We start from the raw sequence: 21,263 nt of genomic DNA, 5'->3' as shown, positions 1-21,263 counted from the left end.
ATAGTATGTCATCAAAATTATCATAAAGAAGTTGTATCATAGTATGTCCTCATAAATATAAAAAAAATCACTGTAGTATGTCATAAATAATATAAAGTCATACTATAGTATGTTTTCAAAATATAAAAAAGTCATAGTATGTTGCCAAAAATATCATAAAAAGTCATACTATACTTACATACACATATATAGTATATATGTGTATGTAATACATACTAACCCTGTAAGATTTTGCTTCAAAATATTAGTGTAGCTGGTATTTTTCTAAAAATGTCTCCATCCTATGTCTCCTGGAGATTTGGTTAACAAAATATCATTTCTCGTACTCTTATGGCGCTTTCTTTTAGACATAGACCAAAAAATTCCTCATTAGTTGAGTTTTACAGTTTTATTAGAACAAGCACTATGTAGCAGCAGTGTACAGTGTTCATGGAAAGATATGTACGTTGTTAAAATTGCACTTCAGAAGGTACCCATCAGGAAATAGATTTGAAAGAAACTGAGCTGACACAGTGCTTCGTGATCTACGTCAGTCCAAAACAAATAAAAAAAAAAGTGTCCAATTGAGAAAACAAAAACCTTTTTTTTGTAAGGCATCTGCAACATTCATTGGCAGGCTAAGTTGTCTAGACATGCAGGTAGAACAGTGGATGAAGAAAGCATGAGGAGGTTTTTATGATTTTTTTTTAATCCACTACAGTCCAACTCTACAATACCAAACACTACGCAAAGCGTTGCTCCTACCTCCTCACACAAGATTCAGTCTCTTTTAAAAAAAATCACTGATGTAGGAGGAAAAGGGAATCAGCTATTGCAGTAGTGACCCATCTTCTAAATGTGCTGTATTTACAGTGATCACCAAAAATGTGTTGGTTGCATGTTCGAGTCGCAGAGCAGTGCAGAACATCTTTTAACACTGCAAGCATTTTACAGTTAAACCTTTAGTTTTTCTTGTCTATTGTCAAAAGAAACATTTCCCTTTAAGACTTTAGACATTTCGTCAACAGCTAAACCCTCAACGCTTTCAGTATCATTTATGATCTGTAGGCAGGTGCAGACTGGATAATGTGTTTGTTAATGGCATACCTTCTTGGCATGGGGATTCTTGTCAGTACTGTGTTTGTGAGGCATTAATAAATGCATTAAGGCACAGCAAGTGAAACTGACGCTAACAAGTTGTAGCATTGAGTCTGTGATCAAGGACAAAAGTAAAAGCACACAAGATAAAAAAGGATATGGATGCAAAGCAGTACTACCTTTTTGGTTTGTAATCTACAGTACCATATGAACAGTGCACGCAAGATGGATTTGCTTCACATAGTTTTCATTCTACATATTATATTTATTTATTTTTTTCTTCCTTCAGTGTCCTCACCCTGGGCTTCTGAATGAGGGGAACTCAAATGTGCTCCCACACAATGTGGGACTATGTAATTTGTGTGTGTGTGTGTGTGTGTGTGTGTGTGTGTTGGGGGCTGATTTCAATCAGGGGCCAAGTGTTTTATTTTCCTGCTCTGTAACACAAAAGGAGGACACTAGTTATTAAAGCTAATCTGCTTTGCATAAAAACACAAACTGCAAATAGGTAACTGGTGCTTTGCAGAAGTCCAGATTATAGCAGTAAAGTCTCTGTGGAATCACTCACATTTTGATTTTTTAACAGTAGAATTGTTACTGTACATACATGTTTGACTTTAATGTCTGAAACATTTCAGACAATGCTTATTGTTGACCCACAGAAGTGATACTCAACTCACAGCCCGTGGACCAAATCTGGAATGCAACAGGGTGCCAGGTGGCCTGCAAACTTTTTTCTGATTTCCAATGACAAGACGCTGATTCACACTGGGAGTTTTTATCTGTTCTCTGACTGAAAAAATGTTGCTAGAGCTTGTTTATCAAAGAAAAAGTGCCAGGGAAGGCTCCCCAACAGACAGGGTTCCCACACATTTTTCTGGACATAATTTCAAATGTTTCCATGACTTTTCAAGGACCCCATAATACATTTTTACACATAATTTCCGCAAGCTGGCACAAACGAGGACAGAGAGGGAATACGGGGAGAAAATAAAGAAACGTGCCATGATGGTAAACGAAGCGCTGTCACACATCGACACATTTGCAGCTACGCTATTCCAGCAGCTATCGAAAAAAAATTGCAGTTATGTTACATTATGTAGAAGGTTTTCCAAGGAATAACAATTCCATTACACAAAATAAAATTCCATGATTTTTCCAAAACTTGCAATGATGTTTTACTAATTGTATGACCTTTCCAGGCCTGCAAAATGTTATTGTGAAATTCCATGACTTTTCCAGATTTTCCATGACCATGGGAACCCTGAACAGAGGTCCAGGCTAAACTCTTATTGTCAAAACATTCTAGAAACTCCTCTGCGAACACTTGATCTCTGCACAGCTGCTGCCACTGAAGAAGAGGAAGCAGTTCATTTAACTTATCTGCTGATAAATATTGTAATGTTTGTTTTTTAATCAACTGGCCCCTGACCTCCTGCCATTTTGCAAAAGTGGCCCCCAGGCAAAGCAAGTTGAGTATCCACATGATCCTGAAACTGCATTTTAATGTGATGACCTGTAGGTGGCTCTGGTGTTTCAACTGTGTGGACTCAACTGTGTGCTTTGGGCTGAATGAGTTATGGAGTGCTGATATGATAAACTAATTAATTAATTAATAATTAAAAAATCCAGTTATGATGATTGATTAATAGTTTAGGTTATCAATCAAGAACAATACCAAACAGCTGCTGGTAATAGGTTCTTTTCTTTGTTATTTATCATTTTAAATTAAAAAATGTGTTGCTATTACAAGCATGTAAATGCAAGATATTGATCTGGGGCTTTGGTAAACGGTTTCTCATAAGTTTTCCAATATTTTTTAAAGTATTTTGTTAATTAAATACTTTTTGATCATTTAAAATGCATTGCACATTGCAGCTCAAGGTTTACATAGCTGGACGTTGATACGTTTTTAGCCTCTTATTGGAAAAAATTGACTATTTCACTTTACATTTCCATTTATATATCACAGTGTTTCTGAGGGCGTTACAGTCCGTACAACCTACTACACCATATTTTCCTGGACATTTGATTTGGATAAAGGTATCATGGTGAGTCCATTACATATATATCATGTGCCCACTATATATGGAGGGAGTGATGTGTGTATTTATGTAACCATGTGATTCAGAGGAGCCGGTTTCATGTAACAATGTTTAAAATTAGGCAGTGCAGCAGGGGAGGGCTCCTCTGTGTACACAGAATGTCCACTGCGAGAAGAAACTGGACTCCCCGACAGATCTGTGTTGACTGTTTAAAAAAAGAAAACATCTGTAAAGGGTGTGGGTGTGTGATGCATCACATGTCCAAAACACCAGAATAGGATTTTCATTTTAATACCTACCTCTCCCTCCACCACATGGTCAGCTTTGAGAGCCGCTGAAAATATTCTTTAAAAATTCCATCTACTGATGCCACGTTTCCTCTGCTGCAGTCGAGATTCATTTGAAACGAGCTTTTTCCCGAGAGACAGTACTGCTATCACACAGATTCCACAGTATTAAAAGGCAAAAATAAATAAAATCTGCCAGTTCACATAATACTATTTCACTAAATTCTGAGTTGAAGATATTTTATAAAAATACCTCTTTTTTTTCTACAATAATTGATGATATAGTAAATTCGGCTTTATGCCAGTGAAAGCTGCTCTCTAAACATGCACGTAGGTATCATAGGTAATCGAAAGGTCTACTTCAGAGACTAATCTAACCCAAACTGCTGTCAGAAATCAAATGGCTTTAACGAAAAAGCGCTAAATCGTGTGACTGGTATGGGTGTCTTTTTAAGGCAAGGACATACTCAGAAGTCAAAGGAGCTGAGGAAAGATCTACATAGGAGTGGTACGACTGTTGCCCTGACAACCCAGCTTCCACAAGCACAATGAAGGTGATCCTAAAGGATGTTTCCATGGATGGATGGCCGTGTGGCAGTGCCACAGAACCTCGACAGGGTCACTGGGCATCAGGCCATCCCTCGGCTCTGCAGTCGCTTGTATCCCTGCACACGGATGCTTCATTATTAACATGTTTCTATTAATACCTTATTGTGCATAGGTAACAGCCGTCCCGTCTGCAATGACGATATGATGGACGTGTCAATTCGTGTGCTACCACAGGTTTACTGTAGGTTCCATATTGATGAAGCCGGGGTTTTTGCGGAGCTCCCAGTACGTGTTGTTGGACACCCACCTCTCCCTGTGATTGGCATCAACCACTTTCCTGGAAGAAAAGACAGAAAAGTGACAGCTGTGACTCTTAAACCTGAAAGCAATGAGGAGAAAATTGCATTCATAAAGAAATGGAGGCACATCAGGCAGACATGATCGAGGCTGGTGAATATGCCTGAAAGCATAAATAAAAAGCATTAGCATTTTTGACAATAAACTGGTGTTTATAAATAGCAAATGGGGATTGATGATTTGGTCACTGCATTTTAAGTTCATGTGTATATATATATGTATGTACTTGTGTATTTTTTTTTTGATCAATCAGAGGTTCATATGATAAGGTGCAGAAAAAATCTAGAAAAACAGTTTAAGTTTGTTTGCCAATTTCGCTGATTGTGTAATTTCTTTGCAGACAAACAGCAAAAACGACAATTTTTTTCACATTTTGAAACAAAAATCCTGGGTCAGGGCCGGCATACAACTGAGGGCTAAACAGAAAAAGTGCACACACTATTATTTTTTTTCATGACATTCTATGATATGAATTTTTGAAACAACTTTTTAATGACCTACTATACTATGACGGTTAAGAGAACTATTTTAATACATACTATTAATTTTTTATGATTTTTTTGACATACTACACTATGACGTATACCGACCATAGCTGTATAACAGTTGTAAGCTTGCGTCAGCTGTTTTGTGACACTGGAAAAGTGTAGATCCCACACATATCACCCACACATTTCACCTATTGCTATTCATCTTTTAAATATTACAAAAATAAGGTCACAGAATATACAACCTATGCTTCACAGTCTCAACATAACTAGTATGCAGTCTAGCTACGCAATTTTCTTTTCTTTGAACCCAGACTTGGAACAACAACGCATTACTAATAAATGTGTTTGAGGTTAACTGTTGTGAAATTTATGTTGACTGCTGCCAAATTTTATGCACATTATGAGAGCATTAAATAAGACAATGGGACAATTTGATACTTTCTGAAGTATTGTGATTACACCTCAGCCATGTGAGATAAATATACCAGACATATGTGTGCCTCAAATATGTAAATGTATGGATTTTTGTCTTTGTGGGGAGACAGAATTTCCTCTCAGTGGTCTCTGTGCGTACCTAAAGAAGCGTGGCTCCAGTTTGATGTTGTTCTCCTCGTTCCACTTCCTGCGGACTCTCTGCAGGTCCTCAATGCGCTGCTTTTCTAGGGACGCCATCTCAATGTTCCCCTCCTCCAGATGCCTGTTTGACCCAAACATCACAATTCAGTAAACAGTGAATAAGACAACAACAAAACCGCATTGCAAAATTCACTCAGCGTCTTAAGAAGGACATTTTAGTCTGCACTCATCAGACAGAAAAATATTGTGAGCAGATTAACAGACACTGCAATCTGTGACTTTTTTCTAGCAGCATATTGGCAGTTGAGAATGTGATTCTGTACCTTTGATCGGGCCTGAATCGAGCATCTGTACGTGGCAGAGCATCTTTTAATTCGGGGCAAAGCTCATTCAGTTCAATTGCGAACCTTGTGAAGCCGTAGTATAGCTCATAGTCTGTGGGCATGGAGCCTGACAGGGAGAGGAAATATCAATTTATCAATAACTTTCCTGCAACAAATAAAATGTGTCAAGGAACCAAATATTTTGTCAAAAATGTCCCTTAAAAACTTCCAGTGGACCTTAAATAACACCAGTTATAAGTCTCATTTGAGGACCAGCTATAAGTCTGGATAAAGATCCAGTGCCTACCTGGCCTCCAGACACATTTGGCAGAAGGTGGGACACCACAGTAGAGCCCCTCATGCCATTTTCCAAAAAGCCTGTGAATCACTTTCCCCTCTTGATCCATCACAAATCCTTGAACCTCGTTCACATTAGAACTCCAATAGTTTCCCTGAGAGAAAAATCCCATATTGTTAGTTTCTTTTACCACATTTAAGATTCAATTATAGTGAATTTCACATTAAAATACACAGGGAATCCTCGCATGGCAACAATGATGGTGCATTTGAATCACTTGTAAACAGTTATTGCTGATCGCTGGAGGTGTTTCACCTTGACGAAGGTAAGTTTGCAGAGGCAAGCGCTGCTCTTTGTGTTTCTGATGGTGATCTCCCCGTAGTGTTCGATCCACCGTCGTCCGCTGAGGATGTTGTGCACACAAGTGGTGACTTTGTTCCATTCATAGTGATCTCCAAACCTGAAAAAAATACACAATAACAGCTTATTGGCCTGATGTGCTAATGCAACGACATGAGCCCAGATGATAAAAGCAAGTGATGAATGTACAACTGTCAATGACCCAGTTTAAACTGGCAGCTTGTTTAAAAGCCCCAGATTCAAAGCCCCTTATAGATTAATCTGGCCCACATGAGCACATGGACATATTCACAAAATTGGGCATGCAAAACCTCTGTGTAATTTACCACCCCCCACACCCCCTAAGTAGTATTAGTAAGATACTAAATGTAATTTCAGTTGATGAATACAAGAAAAGCAAGGGGAGGAAGAGGGTATAAGTGTGCCTGGATGCCACCAGATGATCAAAGTCTTTAAAAATGCAGCACAAACACAACAAATGTTTGTAATGGACTGTTCATATGAGTCAGCCGTCACTATGTTTATCACTGTGAGTAAAGACTTCAGTCTGCAGTGTAGTTCACTTTACACTTTACTGATAAACCAGAGAATTATACAGTATCATCGGACTTCATGAAAGAAAGTTGATGCATTGCATCAAAGCTTCAAACCTCTGCCAGGCAGATACCGCCACAAATACAATCTAATTCTGTGGGAAACACTAACTGCAGTTTTCATAAACACCCAGTCGTAATTATGACCTCACACATTGGCACGGATGCCATTTACAAGTCAGAACTGATAATTACAACAACTCTAATATGACATAAACACAGTACCACTTGCTTGCTGAATGATTTGTCTTCTTTAGATTTTAGTCACTAAACAATGCAGCTTTATAAAGTTACCTGGGAAGCATGAGATTCACTGTGCCGATCGGTAAAATCTCCATCGATTTTCCCCAGAACTTGTTTTTCCATCTCACATCTGAAAAGCAAAAAACATCAGAAATTTAAGACAATGTACTAATCACTCAAATCTCTGAATTTCTTCTCAAGATATAAGAAAAAAATAAAGAAGGCTCATCTGAAAACCCCTCACTAATTAGGTGTGTAACCTACCTTGCCAGAAGGTGAAGTTCTTGGACTCACAGTGGCAGGCGGAGATGGGAGGATGGTGGCTCACCTTTGAGATAAGATCAAATAAAAATAGTCTGACAGCTGTTGTTGTTGAGATTACACATCATGTACATCTCTGTGGGTCTCCACCCTGAGGACATGTGATGGACTACAACAAGTGCACAAACTGTGACTTTATTGTGGAGCTGAATCAGCTGATTATTTGATCAGCAGTATTTCTATCTTTACTAAAGAGTCATTCTGCATTAAAAACATGCAGATTTTTCAGGTTCTAGCTTCAGAAATTAGTAGATTTATCTCTTTTTTTCCCTAATATGACAGCAAGATGAAAACAGCAATCACAACAAGCAATATAAACATGTGCACCTTGGGCTTTGGCTGACATTTGATCCATGAAACAGTTGGTTAATTATTCAAGAAAATAATCCACAAACTACTCAATAAAAAAAAATGTATTGCTTCCTTAGTTTGCTGTATACTAAAGTTATCAAGAGTAAAGCTTCAAAAAGTTCAGTGAAAGATGTACAAATGTAAACCAAAGTGTGCATGTGTGTCATGATCTGTGTGGGTAAACCCAAGTGATGGAGCTCCTCGTCACAGTGGAAATACAGCATAAATAAACGGCCTGTTCTCTACGTGAGAAGTCAACTAGCTCAGCCAATTTCAATATTAAAATTAAAATAAATAAATAAGTCAAAAACCAAGAATACCAAAGCAAACAAAACTAATGCTGTCCCCCATTCATTTGGATTGGGTGGCTGGAAATTACAAAGAGCTCCTTCAAATCATAAAACATTTCTTACATCAAACAAAGCAGACGTACCTGTTCAGAGAAAAAACAGAAGCCCTTGTCTTCACGAATACATTCATAAGTCTCTCCAAGTAGCGGGTTGAATGGCTTACTTCCTGCTCTGTAGTAAGTGGATGAGTAGCCTGAGACGGCAAAAGCGGCGACGAGAACCTGTCAGAGTCAAAACAACACAGCCAATACGAATGAGAGTGGATTAATCGCTTCATATTAAAAGGCTTTGTCAGGAATAAGCCAAACATTTGCATGCACTGGGCGCTACCAAAAGGACAAGAGACAGATAAAAATAGGAGGATCCAAGGTCGACAGCTGCACCAGAGTGTACCGCCGCCTTGCAGACGTGCCTCTGAGTTTCATTTTTTTTGTTGACTGGCAATGTCACCTCATATACAAACACATACAGGTATGATGGACACAAATACACAGCAGGAATTTAAAACAAAAGCAAACAACTAACTTCATGAGCAGCACTGGAGGGTCACCATGTCACCATGAGCCTGATTGACATTGGATTTGACAAAGTGTTTATAACCGACGGCCTCTTTACCATGCGTTCAAAGGGATCCTCAGTCTCGGCAGCTTTGTCGAGCAGCTCGCTGTACTCCAGTTCTTCACACATGCGCTGCAGGGTGTTCAGGGGCTCGTTGAGCTCCACAGGCATGGACACTTTGGACAAGTCCTTGCCGATGTTGTTTCTTAAGATGTTCCAGAGGTTGATGTTGCTGATGTCAGGACACGGCGCCGGCAGGCAGCTGCGACGCCCGTTGCGGAAGGCACTGCCAGCAAAGTCTCCGTTGGCCACTGAGAAGAAGAATAATAACATCTCATTATCAATCTAAGCTTGGTACAACATCATCTGTGACAGTCTGTGCTCTTCTCTCAAACATAATACAGTAGAAACCTCTTATAGTCCAGGCAAATTGATCACTAATGGCAGGTGATTATTATATTTTGTATCTTTATTTCTCATGTAGATTACAATATAAATTGCCATTAGTATATTTATAACTTGAATATAAAATAATGAAACCGATAGCATTGCTATTTACTAATTTCACTGACTGTTAAAAAGTACATGACAGCTGGGTCATTATGTGCCTGGGCATTATCAATCCACTTGATGAGGGCTGCTTTAACCACAGGGGCTTTCAGCGTGTGCATTTGTTTTCTGTCTCCTTCACAAGCAGCCATGACTGTTTCTCATTGTTTAAGTAGACATGCATCTGTTTCTATTATTGCCGTGCCTCTCTCCCCCTCTGTCTTTCTCTTTCCTTTTTTGCCATGATTGTATTTTATTTGTTATTTACGACATCTATTGCTCGTCTGTCCGTCCTGGAAGAGGGATCCCTCATCATCCTCTACCGCTCTTCCTGAGGTTTCTTCCTTTTTTTTTCCCGTTCAGGGGTTCTTTTTCGGGAGTTTTTCCTTGGGTGATGTGAGGGTGTAAGGGCAGAGGGATGTCGTACACTGTAAAGCCCTCTGAGGCAAACCATGTTTTGTGATAATGGGCTCTATAAATAAAATTGACTTGACTTGACTTGACCACACAAGGCTGCCCAACAACCACCAAAATTTTTTGAAAAAATTACTTTTTTTCCTACATAAGTTCAACGTGGATGCAGCACCAGTCTCAGGTAGCCGGAAGCAGACAGGTTATCACGAGGCAGAATATCATTGGAGTAAAGTTTTAAAAAAAAATACAAACCAAAGAAAAAAAAGAGCATAGAATAAAAATAGTTTAAAATGGTTTTCCCATATGTTGTCATGTATGAAGAGACCCAAAATGAGCACTGTAAACTGACTACTTGATGACTATAAGTGAAGGGTTTCCCACATATTTATTTTTTGTGGCGGGCTGCATTTGCTGCCATTAATTTTTAAAAAAAATTTTTGTATGATTTTATATTGTTGTTCATTAGGACAGCTATAATACATACACTTGTGTTATGCATTGCAACACACTCTCAGAGCAGAGGGAGTACTCTGGGTACAGATGGAGCAGTAGAACGCCAGATAAAGTGAAAGTGAAACTTAACTGTAAGTTAAAGATGGGTCTAAAAGTTTGCTTTTGTAGTAGCTTCTCCTGTCATTTACTCCATAAAGTGCTGCTGAGAAAAAAAATGACTTCATGAAGACTTCTGCCAGCGTTACATTTATGGATGCAGAATGATAAGAAAAAGGGAAAAACACTAGATAAAATGGAAAAAAAAGGATAGTTTGACTGACTGACTGATTCTGTGCCAAGCTTTGCAATCCACTTAAGCGGTTGATAAGTGTAACGGTGATCAAAATACAGGGTTTCCACTGAATAATCAACTTAATTTATAAAGCATCAAATTTAGGTTACAAGGTGTTTTGTACATGGCAGTATGTTTAACTCTTGGGGTACAAAATGAATCCAGATATTATCAGATTAAAAATTTGGTCAAGTGCAATATCCAAATTACACGTGTTGCAATATTTTGATTAAGGTGTCACAACATACCATCATCGATGAAGCATTGTCACTCTACAGAGATGATCCAGTCTACAAATCATATTCTAGACATAAGGGAACATGCTTGTTTGGTACACACACGCATCTTCATTTAATTTTTTTACCAGTGAAAACAAAATGCAAAAATTACCATTCCAACATAAAATCCAGACACATATTGCAATATCAAAAAATAAATAAAATAAAAAATGCATATCATGCAACCTATTTTAAACCAGCAAATCTTAACATGGGGAACCTTTAGGGGACAATATGGAAGCTACAATAATAAAGCAATTATTTGGAAATTAATCTGCAATGACTAATAATCACTTTTTAAATTCTTTTTTAGCATTTCATTAATCAAACAAGTAAAGGTGCATCGATTCTAATACAGTACATAAAAAAAATGAATTTGGTGACTATCTCATCACAATCCACTAGCTGTCTGCTCTGTGTGAGTGCTGAAAAAAATATCTAATACTTATACACAGCCCTGGTTTTGTAGATTGGAAACAAACACAGTGGATTGGACTGAGCCACACAACACTATTTCAGCCAATTAACAAAAAGGGTCATTTGTGCTTTAATTAGTTTCATTACAATATTTCTTTGGGTGTTGAGATCAAATACAGGCTATGTTTCTCCAGAGTTGTAGATTCCACCTTTAATCAGTTAATCAATCAGATTAAGGGATTAAAAATGCAGCTTTAAACAAAAGACATTAACTGGACCAGAATAAAGAAGGTAAAACCAATATAAGTAAGATCAGATAAAAAAAAAAAAAAAAGTAAGGAGATAATCCAACTAAAATGAGGCTGAGCTCTGCAATAAGTCTATGTTTTAAGACGAGATTTAAAAGTTGATTATGAATCAGTCAGCCTCATTCCCACGAGCAGATCCTCATAAGCCTCGGGACAATCCCTGCAAAGGCTCTGTCCCCTCTGGTAATGAGTCTTGTGCAATACAGTGTCTGGACGAGAGAAAATACTTCTGCCCGAGGATGTCAGGCCTCATACAGGCTTGAATGGGATAAAAAGGGCAGAAATAAAGCAAGGAGACCAGGTCACAAGGAGCTTTAAAGGTCATCAATAAAATATTAAAATCCTACAACATGCTGTGAGTCAGTGAAAGGGGGCTAAAACAGGTGTGATGTGGTCATGTCTCTTAGCTCTGGTTAGAAGCCTGGCACGGATTATTTTATGGTAGACTGGCATTTCTTTATTGGATTTTCTGTCAACTAACTGGGACACATCAATCTTACATCAGTTGTGTTTACAACATTAAAATACACAGTGGCTCTACGAGAAATCCCGCAGTATGTGTATCAAGACTAAGCCTGTCACGATAACTACTTTTGTGAGACGACAAATTAGGATAAATATTATCATCATTTTGAAACCTAATTTTTAAGAATATTCAAACATTGAAATATGGAGAAAAAAATGTATTTAAATATGATTAACAAGTGTTAAAGGAATGTTATGTTATCTTTTTATATAATTCATTTTTAATGTCCTAGCTTTTCATTTTTATACGTTAATCTTATGTTTTTATCATCTTCTTTATAAATGTAATATTTTTCCATCTTGCATGTTTTTATTTTATTTTTATCATGTATGATGGTATTTTTATCCCGCAGCACATTGACTCAATGTCTGTCGTATGAAATGTGCTAAAAAATAACCTTGACTTGACTTATTAATACATGAAAAAGTATATATGATAAAATTATAGCATCTTTATAGGAGCAGCTTAGCAGGTTCTCAATTTGAGACTTAATACAAAATTTAGCTGACAAAAAAGAAAACCAAGTGATGCCTCCTGCGACTAATAGACAGGTTTAGTGAAGATTTGGGGACACCTCTATTAACTCCATAATCCGGTGGGTGTGCTGCCAGGGATGGATGGTCTAGCTGCCATGTGTGATGTTTTAAGGGTAAAACTACAAACAACAGGCTTTTTGGATTGTTGCCAGAAGTTGGCAATTTAACAACTATTAGGACTGTGCCTTTTCCACTCAAAAAGTGCAGCTGCAGGCTACTGGTGAGTTATGCTGTGCCATCTCTGAAGTGCTGCTTTATTTTTCATTCAATTTGCACAAGTAGTTGGGGTGAAGGGGAAAAAAGGGAGAATCACTGCACCCAAGTCTTACTATGATCGGGAAAACCCTGCTGTTTATTCTGGCATCATGTTGTCTGAATTGCTGGTCAGAACAAAAGAAAGATTTTCACATCTATTTTCAAACAGGTGTGTAAAAAAGGGGCGAGCAGATCACAACTTAGAGGAAAACTCCTGCACACTGTCTAACTTACAAAAATCATTATTTTAGTGCAAAGTTTTGGGCATATCAGGCAAATCTGATGGTCGGATTTCCTTGCAATACTAGACCACCAGAGATTTTGAGGCAAGTTTGATCTGTGTGATAGGAGCAGTTGTACGACATCTAATCTATAAGATTTCATGGTGTGGTGATTGTCCCTTTGATGCCTTTCCACCTGGTGGTTTATCACCTTTTGGTTTTCTGTTTGCCCTAAAGGGATCTTGTCTCTGTCTTTTCTATCAGTTTATTGTTTTATTGTTCATGTGCAATATTCTTTGATATCTTGTTCCCTGTGGTGGTAGTGGAAGATGACCAGGTATTTAAGCCAGTCCAAGCCGCACTGTCAACAGAGAACTACTGTGTGTCGTCTCTCCATGAGCTCATGCATTTAAGATTTTAATTTATCACACTGCAGTTGTATTTTCTACAAAGAAATAGCAATTCTCATATTTTTGGAAGAAATTTCTCTCACAATTGCCCCGAAACGTTGCATTGAAATAATGATTTTTGCAAGATAGACAGTGTGCAATAGTTTGTCTCTAGGCTGAATAGTCGGTGACATTCTTATGAAAACAAGCATGCATGTAAATGCTAGGTGCAATATCAAGGTAAGCAAACTGACTGTTGTCATGTCAATATATCGTACAATAAGTCGATAACGTTATTATCATGACAGGCCTAATCAAGACTGTCATCATTTTTGAACCTTTTCATGCCGTCCCTTTATATCAAAATCCCCTTGATATAAAATGACCAATTCTAATTCTTTCCCCAACTTGCAGAGTATTTTCATCATCAGGAGATACTTTATATCACTGTGTGGTGTGTGACAAAGATGAAGGTCCAATCTCCTTACACAGATAGCTCTCATAAAGTCTAAGAGAAGCCCTTGGCACAAAGCAACTCTGCAAAGTCAACTGCCTCCGCCACACTGATAAATGATCTTGCCAGAAGTGTCTGTGTGTGTTTGTGTGTGTGTGTGTGTGGATGTATGTAAGCATGGCTGATGCACAATTGGGATCCCCTACTTTATTAACCCCCCACCTTTTCTAATAGGGAACATATGGATGCTTGGGTTTGTGACGGTGCAGGATTGGACCTACTTTGTCTGGAGACGTTATCAGTCACACTGGCGTTGTCCTCGGAAATGTTATCGCTCACATCGCTGACGTATGACTCATCATCTGAGCCCTACAAGGGGGAACAGGTACAGAGCGGAGTGAGTCAGTGCAGTAGAGTACAACACAACCTCTGATCCAAACAGCAGACGGCCAAAGCCTCACACACACACACACACAGATACTGCAGTTTGCCAGTGGCTAACAAACTGCAGCAGTCGTCGGCTATCTGTCCCACTGCAGTAATCATAAGATGAGACGCTGCAGCATTTTCATACTTTATATATAGCAAACACAATGAGGCCATCTACACCGCCAAAGAGTAGCATATTGTAGCAACTTGTTGTAATGGCTTCTATTACAGTCGCCTGCTGCCGGTGACGGTTGGGCCGACAGTGTAACACAGGTCTGAATGGGCCTGCTGTTGGAGCTGGAGGAAGGGGGGTGTTGATGAATTTCCTCGGTGAGTAATCCGTCAGTGTGGCTCAATGCATGCCTGGGGAGCTACAATGCTTAATGGTCCTTCAGAGACGACATACATTTGAAGCTGGGTGTTCGTAGCAGTTTAAAAAGGGAGAAGGCAGAAATGATAGTTTCAAGTGATGGTGCAAATTGCCTTTATAACAAAGCTAGAAGCAACAAATCAAGAGGAACAGACCGCAGAGGAGTGTTATGATTCTGAAGCACAACTGAGGGATGAAGCCTCGAGGCAGATTGTAAAGAAGCCCTCCCGTGTGCCCGACTTTTGTTTGAGTTTCCGTTACACGCTATCTCTGCTTTTCATGCTGCCCTCATTAATTGCTGACTAACTCCAGCTCCACACATTACAGTGACGTTTTATCTGGCTTCTCAGCAGCAGGGCTGGTTTAACTCCTTCCTTCCTCTGCAACCTGCTCCTCACGATCCAAACTGCTGTCCTGTCTTAACGATGTATTTCACTATTGGAAAGAACTAGGCTGTCTATGCAGTAGCAAGATGTAAATACTTTTGAAATTGGTGCTAAATGACCTGATAAAACAGAAGAAAAGGAGCCACACCTGACCTTGTCATGTAATTAGGGATGCTAATTTGGATTTTTTTTCCTGACCCATAGATGACCCTCACTAATGGATCAATAACCGTTTACTGATGTGTGTGTGGGCAGGTGAACAAGACTTTTCTTTCATTTTTTAAATATTCAAAGTCCATCTGCTTCCCCAATCACGCTGTGACAGGGCTAACTGTTAGGATCACACAGCTAATGTTATTTAACAACAGAGCCATGTCAGTCTGAGTTTGGCTCATGCTAATCACGCAAACATTGCGTAACAGAGGATGCTGATTCTTTCACTCACTGAAGAGGATGGTTATCTTTATCATACCCCCCCATATTATATTTAATACGTATTTCTAACTGTTTAACTGATAGTATTAACTGATAGTATTAAAGAGAAAGAGATTTTCGGTGGCAAATGAGCAGGGAGATCTGGGTGCTGGTAAGAAGGGGAAATATTAACAGAGTTCATTTACACAAACTACCCAAACTGTTATGATACAAAGCTGGTTGGAAAATTGGAAAAGCATCACTTAAAACACTCATATCTCCTCTGTTATACCTCATTCTCCGAAGAGCTGGCTGACAGAAGCACTTCCTGGGCGTCAAAGAACTCGGAGACGGACTCCGACATGGAGAGTCGGCTCTCATTAGAGGCCTGCTGAGTCAGAGGGATCCCCATCTGTTCTCCAGCCTGCAGGAAAAACACATGCAAACACACGAGACGTTCACTGTTCCCTGCTACGATGACACTTTTAAGAACCGAAACAGACCTGGACAAACACAAACACCACCAGAAGACGACACAGAGTTCATCTTGCAGCATGTGTATCCTTGCCAGAGGGCGAGCTTCCATCCGTTTCTAATTAGTCATTTTTTCCATTAACCTTGGTGTCAGGTTCTGCATGAAATAATGATCCTCTGAGCTTACATGTCAGGCTGTGCCGCACAAAACATCAATCTAAGAGGACTGGAGTCAATAATGCCACTGACGAATGTATGATGCAAACACTGCAACTGCCCCGTCAGCCCGTCAGCTTTGTTGTTTCATCAATGTAAGAGTCAGAAATGAGCTCTGTCAGTGACAGACTGACCACAGCGACCTACCTCATCAGGCGTGGAGATGATGTTCACACTGACAACTTGTTCAGTCAGGACAGATTCAGAGTGGATGCGGTTGAGTCGGGTTCGAAGTTCTGCGTTTTGGGACAGGGCCTGAATAATGAAAAGTGTGGTTTATTTTCCACATGCTTCGTTGTTTTTCTGTTTTTGTTGGTCAGGAGTGGAGGGAAGATCTAGTGTTTGATGCACTGAGTGTTGATATTTATGATAAAAATAAAATTGTGGGAAAAAAATAAGATTGGTTTGGATCTGCTTCAAGGTTATCTTAATACTCTCATATGATTTGTTGCTGCCATTCCTCCTCTCCGTACTGGCACTAAAGAGATCCCTTGCTAAAACAATGACACTGCAGCTTATATGAGACTTCAGAAGTCTGTGTTAGTCAAATGAGTATCAATCGTGACCTTCCAAAGTTACGGTCATTTTAGCATGAAACTCCCTCTTTGTGATTCCACGGACAGGATTTTCTTTGTGCCAAATGAAGATAACACTAACTAAGGACATCTGAAGCCAAACTTTGAAATACATTATTGTACATAATGAGAAGAGGGGATTTTGTGTGTCATCTCTACATGTCAAACTTGGACAGAATGGGAATGATTCCAATGATGAATAACTCTTTCAACATGCATATGGGCATTAAGCATCGTAGTCAAGCAACGACTTGACTGAACTCTGATAATGGAGAGAAACTTACAACAACTTACTTGTTGACTGACAGTTGCTTTTTATACATCAAGCAGACTTAGCATTTTTTATAAGTTTCTGGCCATTGGCTGAATTTAAGTCCAATCTGACATATATATATGTATATATGTGTGTGTGTGTGTGTGTGTGTGTGTGTGTGTGTGTGTGTATACACATATGCACACACATACCCATACATGTATATATTTGCTATATATATATATATATATGTATGTGTATGTATATGTAAATCATACTGGACTTAAATTCATCTAATGGTCAAAAACTTACAATAAATACTAAGTCGGGCTGAACCACATTTAATGAAGGTTTGATCCAGATCATACCATTATGTGATACAATCCGATTTCAGAATCCCTTTTCTGCTTTTGAACAGCCCGTTTTTTTAAGATTTGATCCGATACAATTCTTCCGAGCAAATGGTGACAACTCTCTGTGGAATCATCACTCATCGCCCCTTTCACATGCAAGTAGTCAAATTATCCATTTTAAATATAAAAAATATTGATTGAAACCACTTTAAATAAATGTCTACATGCACAACAAAACAACAAAAAGAAATATTTCCTCAGAGATTAAAATAGTTGACATCAGCAGCTGTAATGACCATGACTCCTGATTTTCAACTTCCCACAGAGCTTTGCCATGAAAACCTGACCTCCAGCCTACAACAACATTGTCACACAAGCATCCAATTAGGAACAAAGCAGAGATAAAGCAGCAGAAACATTTCACCGAAATGATGTCGACTGTTAGCAGAGGAACAGTCCAATTAAATCACTGGGGTGGAGAGACAGCCCTAAGGAGCCGAGTTAATGATCTGCACAGCACATTTCTCTCTTTCTCCAATTAATATGGGAAAAGATGATTGAACTTTCACTACTCACTCGGCTGTGCGCTCATCTCCACACATCATCTTTCTCAATTGTGATTTCAGCGACTGCTCGGAATAAACTGTAGCTTATGTGTTCACTCTGACAACCCGTCATCCTGAACATATCTCTTAACATGACAGCCAAAAAATGGGTTTGACTTTAAAGACACTTCACTCAAATTATTGCAGTAATTTCCTCAGTAATGTCCCGATTCCTCCGGGTAATTACATGTTAAAACAGCATCATACTTAGCATTAGGGATGTAAAGTAGCCAAATATGTCTGACAAACAGCTCAGATGAACTGATATTAGAAAGAAGGAGGAATAATGGTTGAGGATGGCTCATTACCTGTGACAGAGACTTCCTGAGAGAGTTGATCTGGGCTGACTGGTCAGACTGGTCCTGGTCAGACAGAATCTGTTTGATCTTTTCTTTCTCTATGGCCACCGTGTTGAAGGCCGACTTCAGCAGAGAGTGGACTGCACAGAAACAGGACAAAAGGAAATCAGTGTCCTTTAAATTGTGAAGTCTTGTTTTTTTCCACAAAATCCTCTAATAGAAGACATTATCCTCATTTTCTCAAACGGTACACGCATTTCTTGTCATTTTAACACAGAACTCAGAAACTGCTTTAAAAAATACTTTAACCACAGAATGTGTGAATTTGTGTATGCTTTGAGGGTCCAAGGAGGGATGGCATATGTTGTAAAGCCCTCTAATTATGATTTGTGTTATTGAACTTTATAGATCAAATTGAAATTGAAATTGAATGAAAATTACTATTTGTACAGCCCTTTGGGGTATGCTTTGTGATTGGGCTACAATGAACTTTTAATTAATTTGCAAAGCACTTTGGGTTACCTTTGGGTGTGAAATGTGCTATATAAATAAATACATTTTGTCTTGCCTTGCCTATTAATTACTCACCGTGTGTTACAGTTATTTCGTGAAGAAAATGTATCCAGAGAATCCAAAAAAGGCTAAAATTCTTCCTGACTTGAAATAAACGTGGATGCGTTTAACAACAGCAAAAACTACATGAAAACATCCATTTAGAAACCGTCAAGCAACTCCTGTAATAAAATCCAAGTCTCATTTATCCAGTCATATGCTCAGTGCTCACACATGCATTTTCACTACAACATTACATTATGAAACACTTCCGCCTACAAGTAGTAGCACGTCTGGGCAAACATGTGCATTTGAACTCTGCTGAAGTTATAAACTTGCAGTTACAAACAAATACAAACAGAGAAACACAATTGTTTCTCTGGCATTTCTACAGTTTTGCTGTAAAGAAAACATACCGAACCGTGACATTATGGTATCATATCGAGCCGTACTGTGAATTTGGTGAACCGTTACACTTCTAATACACACATATGAGGCAATTTCAGACAAAACATTGCTGGGGACATCCCATTTTCTGATTGCATTTGACCACCAACAGGAACGCTGAAGTGACGGAAGGCGGCCTCCTGACGGTTGGTATAGTAACATCATGCTATCAAAGATTTTTATGTTTTGCTTTGAGGAATCAAAATTTACTGAGCATGTGATGACATGCTCAGTAAAGCATGGACCTCACAGTCACTTCATTTGTCTGTGTCCTACAGTGCTGACACAATAAAGTGGGGTTCTCATACCTACAAAATATTCCTCCAGTCCAAAAACGCCTATGGTGCAATAATAAAAATATAGTGCTTTAACAGAAATTTCCTAATACATGTAGTGTACATAAATGTAAACAAATGTAAAGTCAAACAACACTAGAAGGATACTGAGAATATTTATGCAGTAAGGTGCAAGTAGTTTAAGTAAAGAGAACTCTGCGTGTGTGTGTGTGTGTGTGTGTGTGTGTGTGTGTGTGTGTGTGTGTGTTTTTACATATGAAATAAAAAACACCGTCTAGGACGTATCTCGCCTTTTAACCCTGCAGCCATGCATGCTGCCTGCCTACCTTTCTGGGCGATGGTGCAGAATTCCTCCTGAAGTTTAATGTAGTCACTGGCACACTCTACGCTGTCTGTCAGCCGGGAGACAGGGGGTTGAAAGTCCACCAGCTCGGCACACAGGTTGGGGTTGGATGAGTGGAGGCGGACAGGGGACATGCTGGCAGACAGAGGGACCTGGAGAAAGATGACGGACACAGAGCACCACTGTCAGTCAGCAATCGTGTGTTGTGTGTCTGACAGAACTGTGAAAAGCAAGAACTTTGGTCTGTTAAGGCACAGCTAACTCTGATTTTGGAGTATAATGGTACCAATTATTTCATCTAAGTGCCTGACATGTCACACTGAGGAGCGGTGACATGCTCTTTTCATTACTGTGCTAAAATAAAATTTTGAAGCAAAATACTTTAACAAATTAACTGCATCCTCACTCTTCTGCACCTACTCCCGATATTCCCTCTGAGGTCAAATTTACAGATTCTCAGTCACGAAGGTCATTAGACATCAAGAACTAGTAAATCAAAAGTAATTGGATGTGCTGTTTGGTCCTGAGGATGTGACAGAAGTTATATTAATTTGCTTTTTTTTTGTAATTAAGTCCAGCTGTTATTATACTGGTACATTTGGAAATCTCTATTGAGAAGCTTTTATATTCTGTGATCTATTCATGAGAGAAATGTGCCTTTTTGTGTTGGTTTAAAAGAAAAGCAACAGTGTATGAAAGCATATTTAGTCTTTTCAGGAATCACAGATTAATATATGAGGCCAAATAAAGGGAAATTAGCAGAGATGGAAAAAGCATTACTCGGGCTGTGACACATCACATTATTGGGTGCCGGTTGCAGCGCACACAGATTAAAGACCAAAAAAGATGAAGAAAAGAAACAAAGATGACAGAAACGCTCTCTTGTGTAAATGTGCTATAAAAATCCCATCTTCAAAAAAAGTAAAAAGAGCAGTGGGAGAACATTTTACACTTCACTCTTGCTAAGTAACAATTCATCTTTACATACAGGCTCAAGCAGGAATCAAACCTGTGACTTCTCAGTTATATCACACTCTCCGTCCACTTACAAACAATGCAAACCACTCTAAGATTGAAAAATACTGTATTTTATATGGAAAATGGTTTATTTATTTATTTAAATTAAAACCCAACAAAATAATCAAGTTAAATAAAGACACATTTTATATATTGCCTTTTAATATATGAATCTATTGTGTCATAATAAAATTGAATAAAAACACATTTAAGCATTACAAGAATAAATCACTCCCAAAATAACCATTTGTATATCAGTATATATTACTCATTGTTTCTTTCTTTGAATTTGTGAAGAAAACTGTCTTTTTCTCAAACTCCATC

At 38.7% G+C, this 21,263-nt stretch overlaps 1 protein-coding gene across 4 annotated transcripts in view; it reads right to left on the bottom strand.

Annotated features, from left to right (window-relative positions):
* Positions 1-373: 373 nt before the first annotated feature.
* The window catches only part of osbpl6 (oxysterol binding protein-like 6), a 53,195-nt gene continuing 32,305 nt past the window's right edge, over positions 374-21,263 (bottom strand). For all 4 annotated transcript variants that reach the window (XM_042494469.1, XM_042494471.1, XM_042494470.1 and 1 more), the window contains 14 exons: positions 19,906-20,074; positions 18,294-18,424; positions 16,347-16,454; positions 15,802-15,933; positions 14,192-14,279; positions 8,837-9,090; positions 8,305-8,442; positions 7,464-7,527; positions 7,251-7,329; positions 6,319-6,463; positions 6,013-6,157; positions 5,706-5,832; positions 5,381-5,503; positions 374-4,295 (listed from right to left, as the gene is read on the bottom strand). In XM_042494469.1, coding sequence (XP_042350403.1) covers positions 4,184-4,295; positions 5,381-5,503; positions 5,706-5,832; positions 6,013-6,157; positions 6,319-6,463; positions 7,251-7,329; positions 7,464-7,527; positions 8,305-8,442; positions 8,837-9,090; positions 14,192-14,279; positions 15,802-15,933; positions 16,347-16,454; positions 18,294-18,424; positions 19,906-20,074 — 1,815 coding nt within the window. In that variant the 3' untranslated portion in view covers positions 374-4,183. The remainder of the gene's footprint in view (positions 4,296-5,380; positions 5,504-5,705; positions 5,833-6,012; positions 6,158-6,318; positions 6,464-7,250; positions 7,330-7,463; positions 7,528-8,304; positions 8,443-8,836; positions 9,091-14,191; positions 14,280-15,801; positions 15,934-16,346; positions 16,455-18,293; positions 18,425-19,905; positions 20,075-21,263) is intronic.

This window comes from Plectropomus leopardus, chromosome 10 (assembly GCF_008729295.1).
Source record: "Plectropomus leopardus isolate mb chromosome 10, YSFRI_Pleo_2.0, whole genome shotgun sequence".
Lineage (NCBI taxonomy): Eukaryota > Metazoa > Chordata > Actinopteri > Perciformes > Serranidae > Plectropomus > Plectropomus leopardus.
This window is presented reverse-complemented; position numbering and strand designations above follow the sequence as displayed.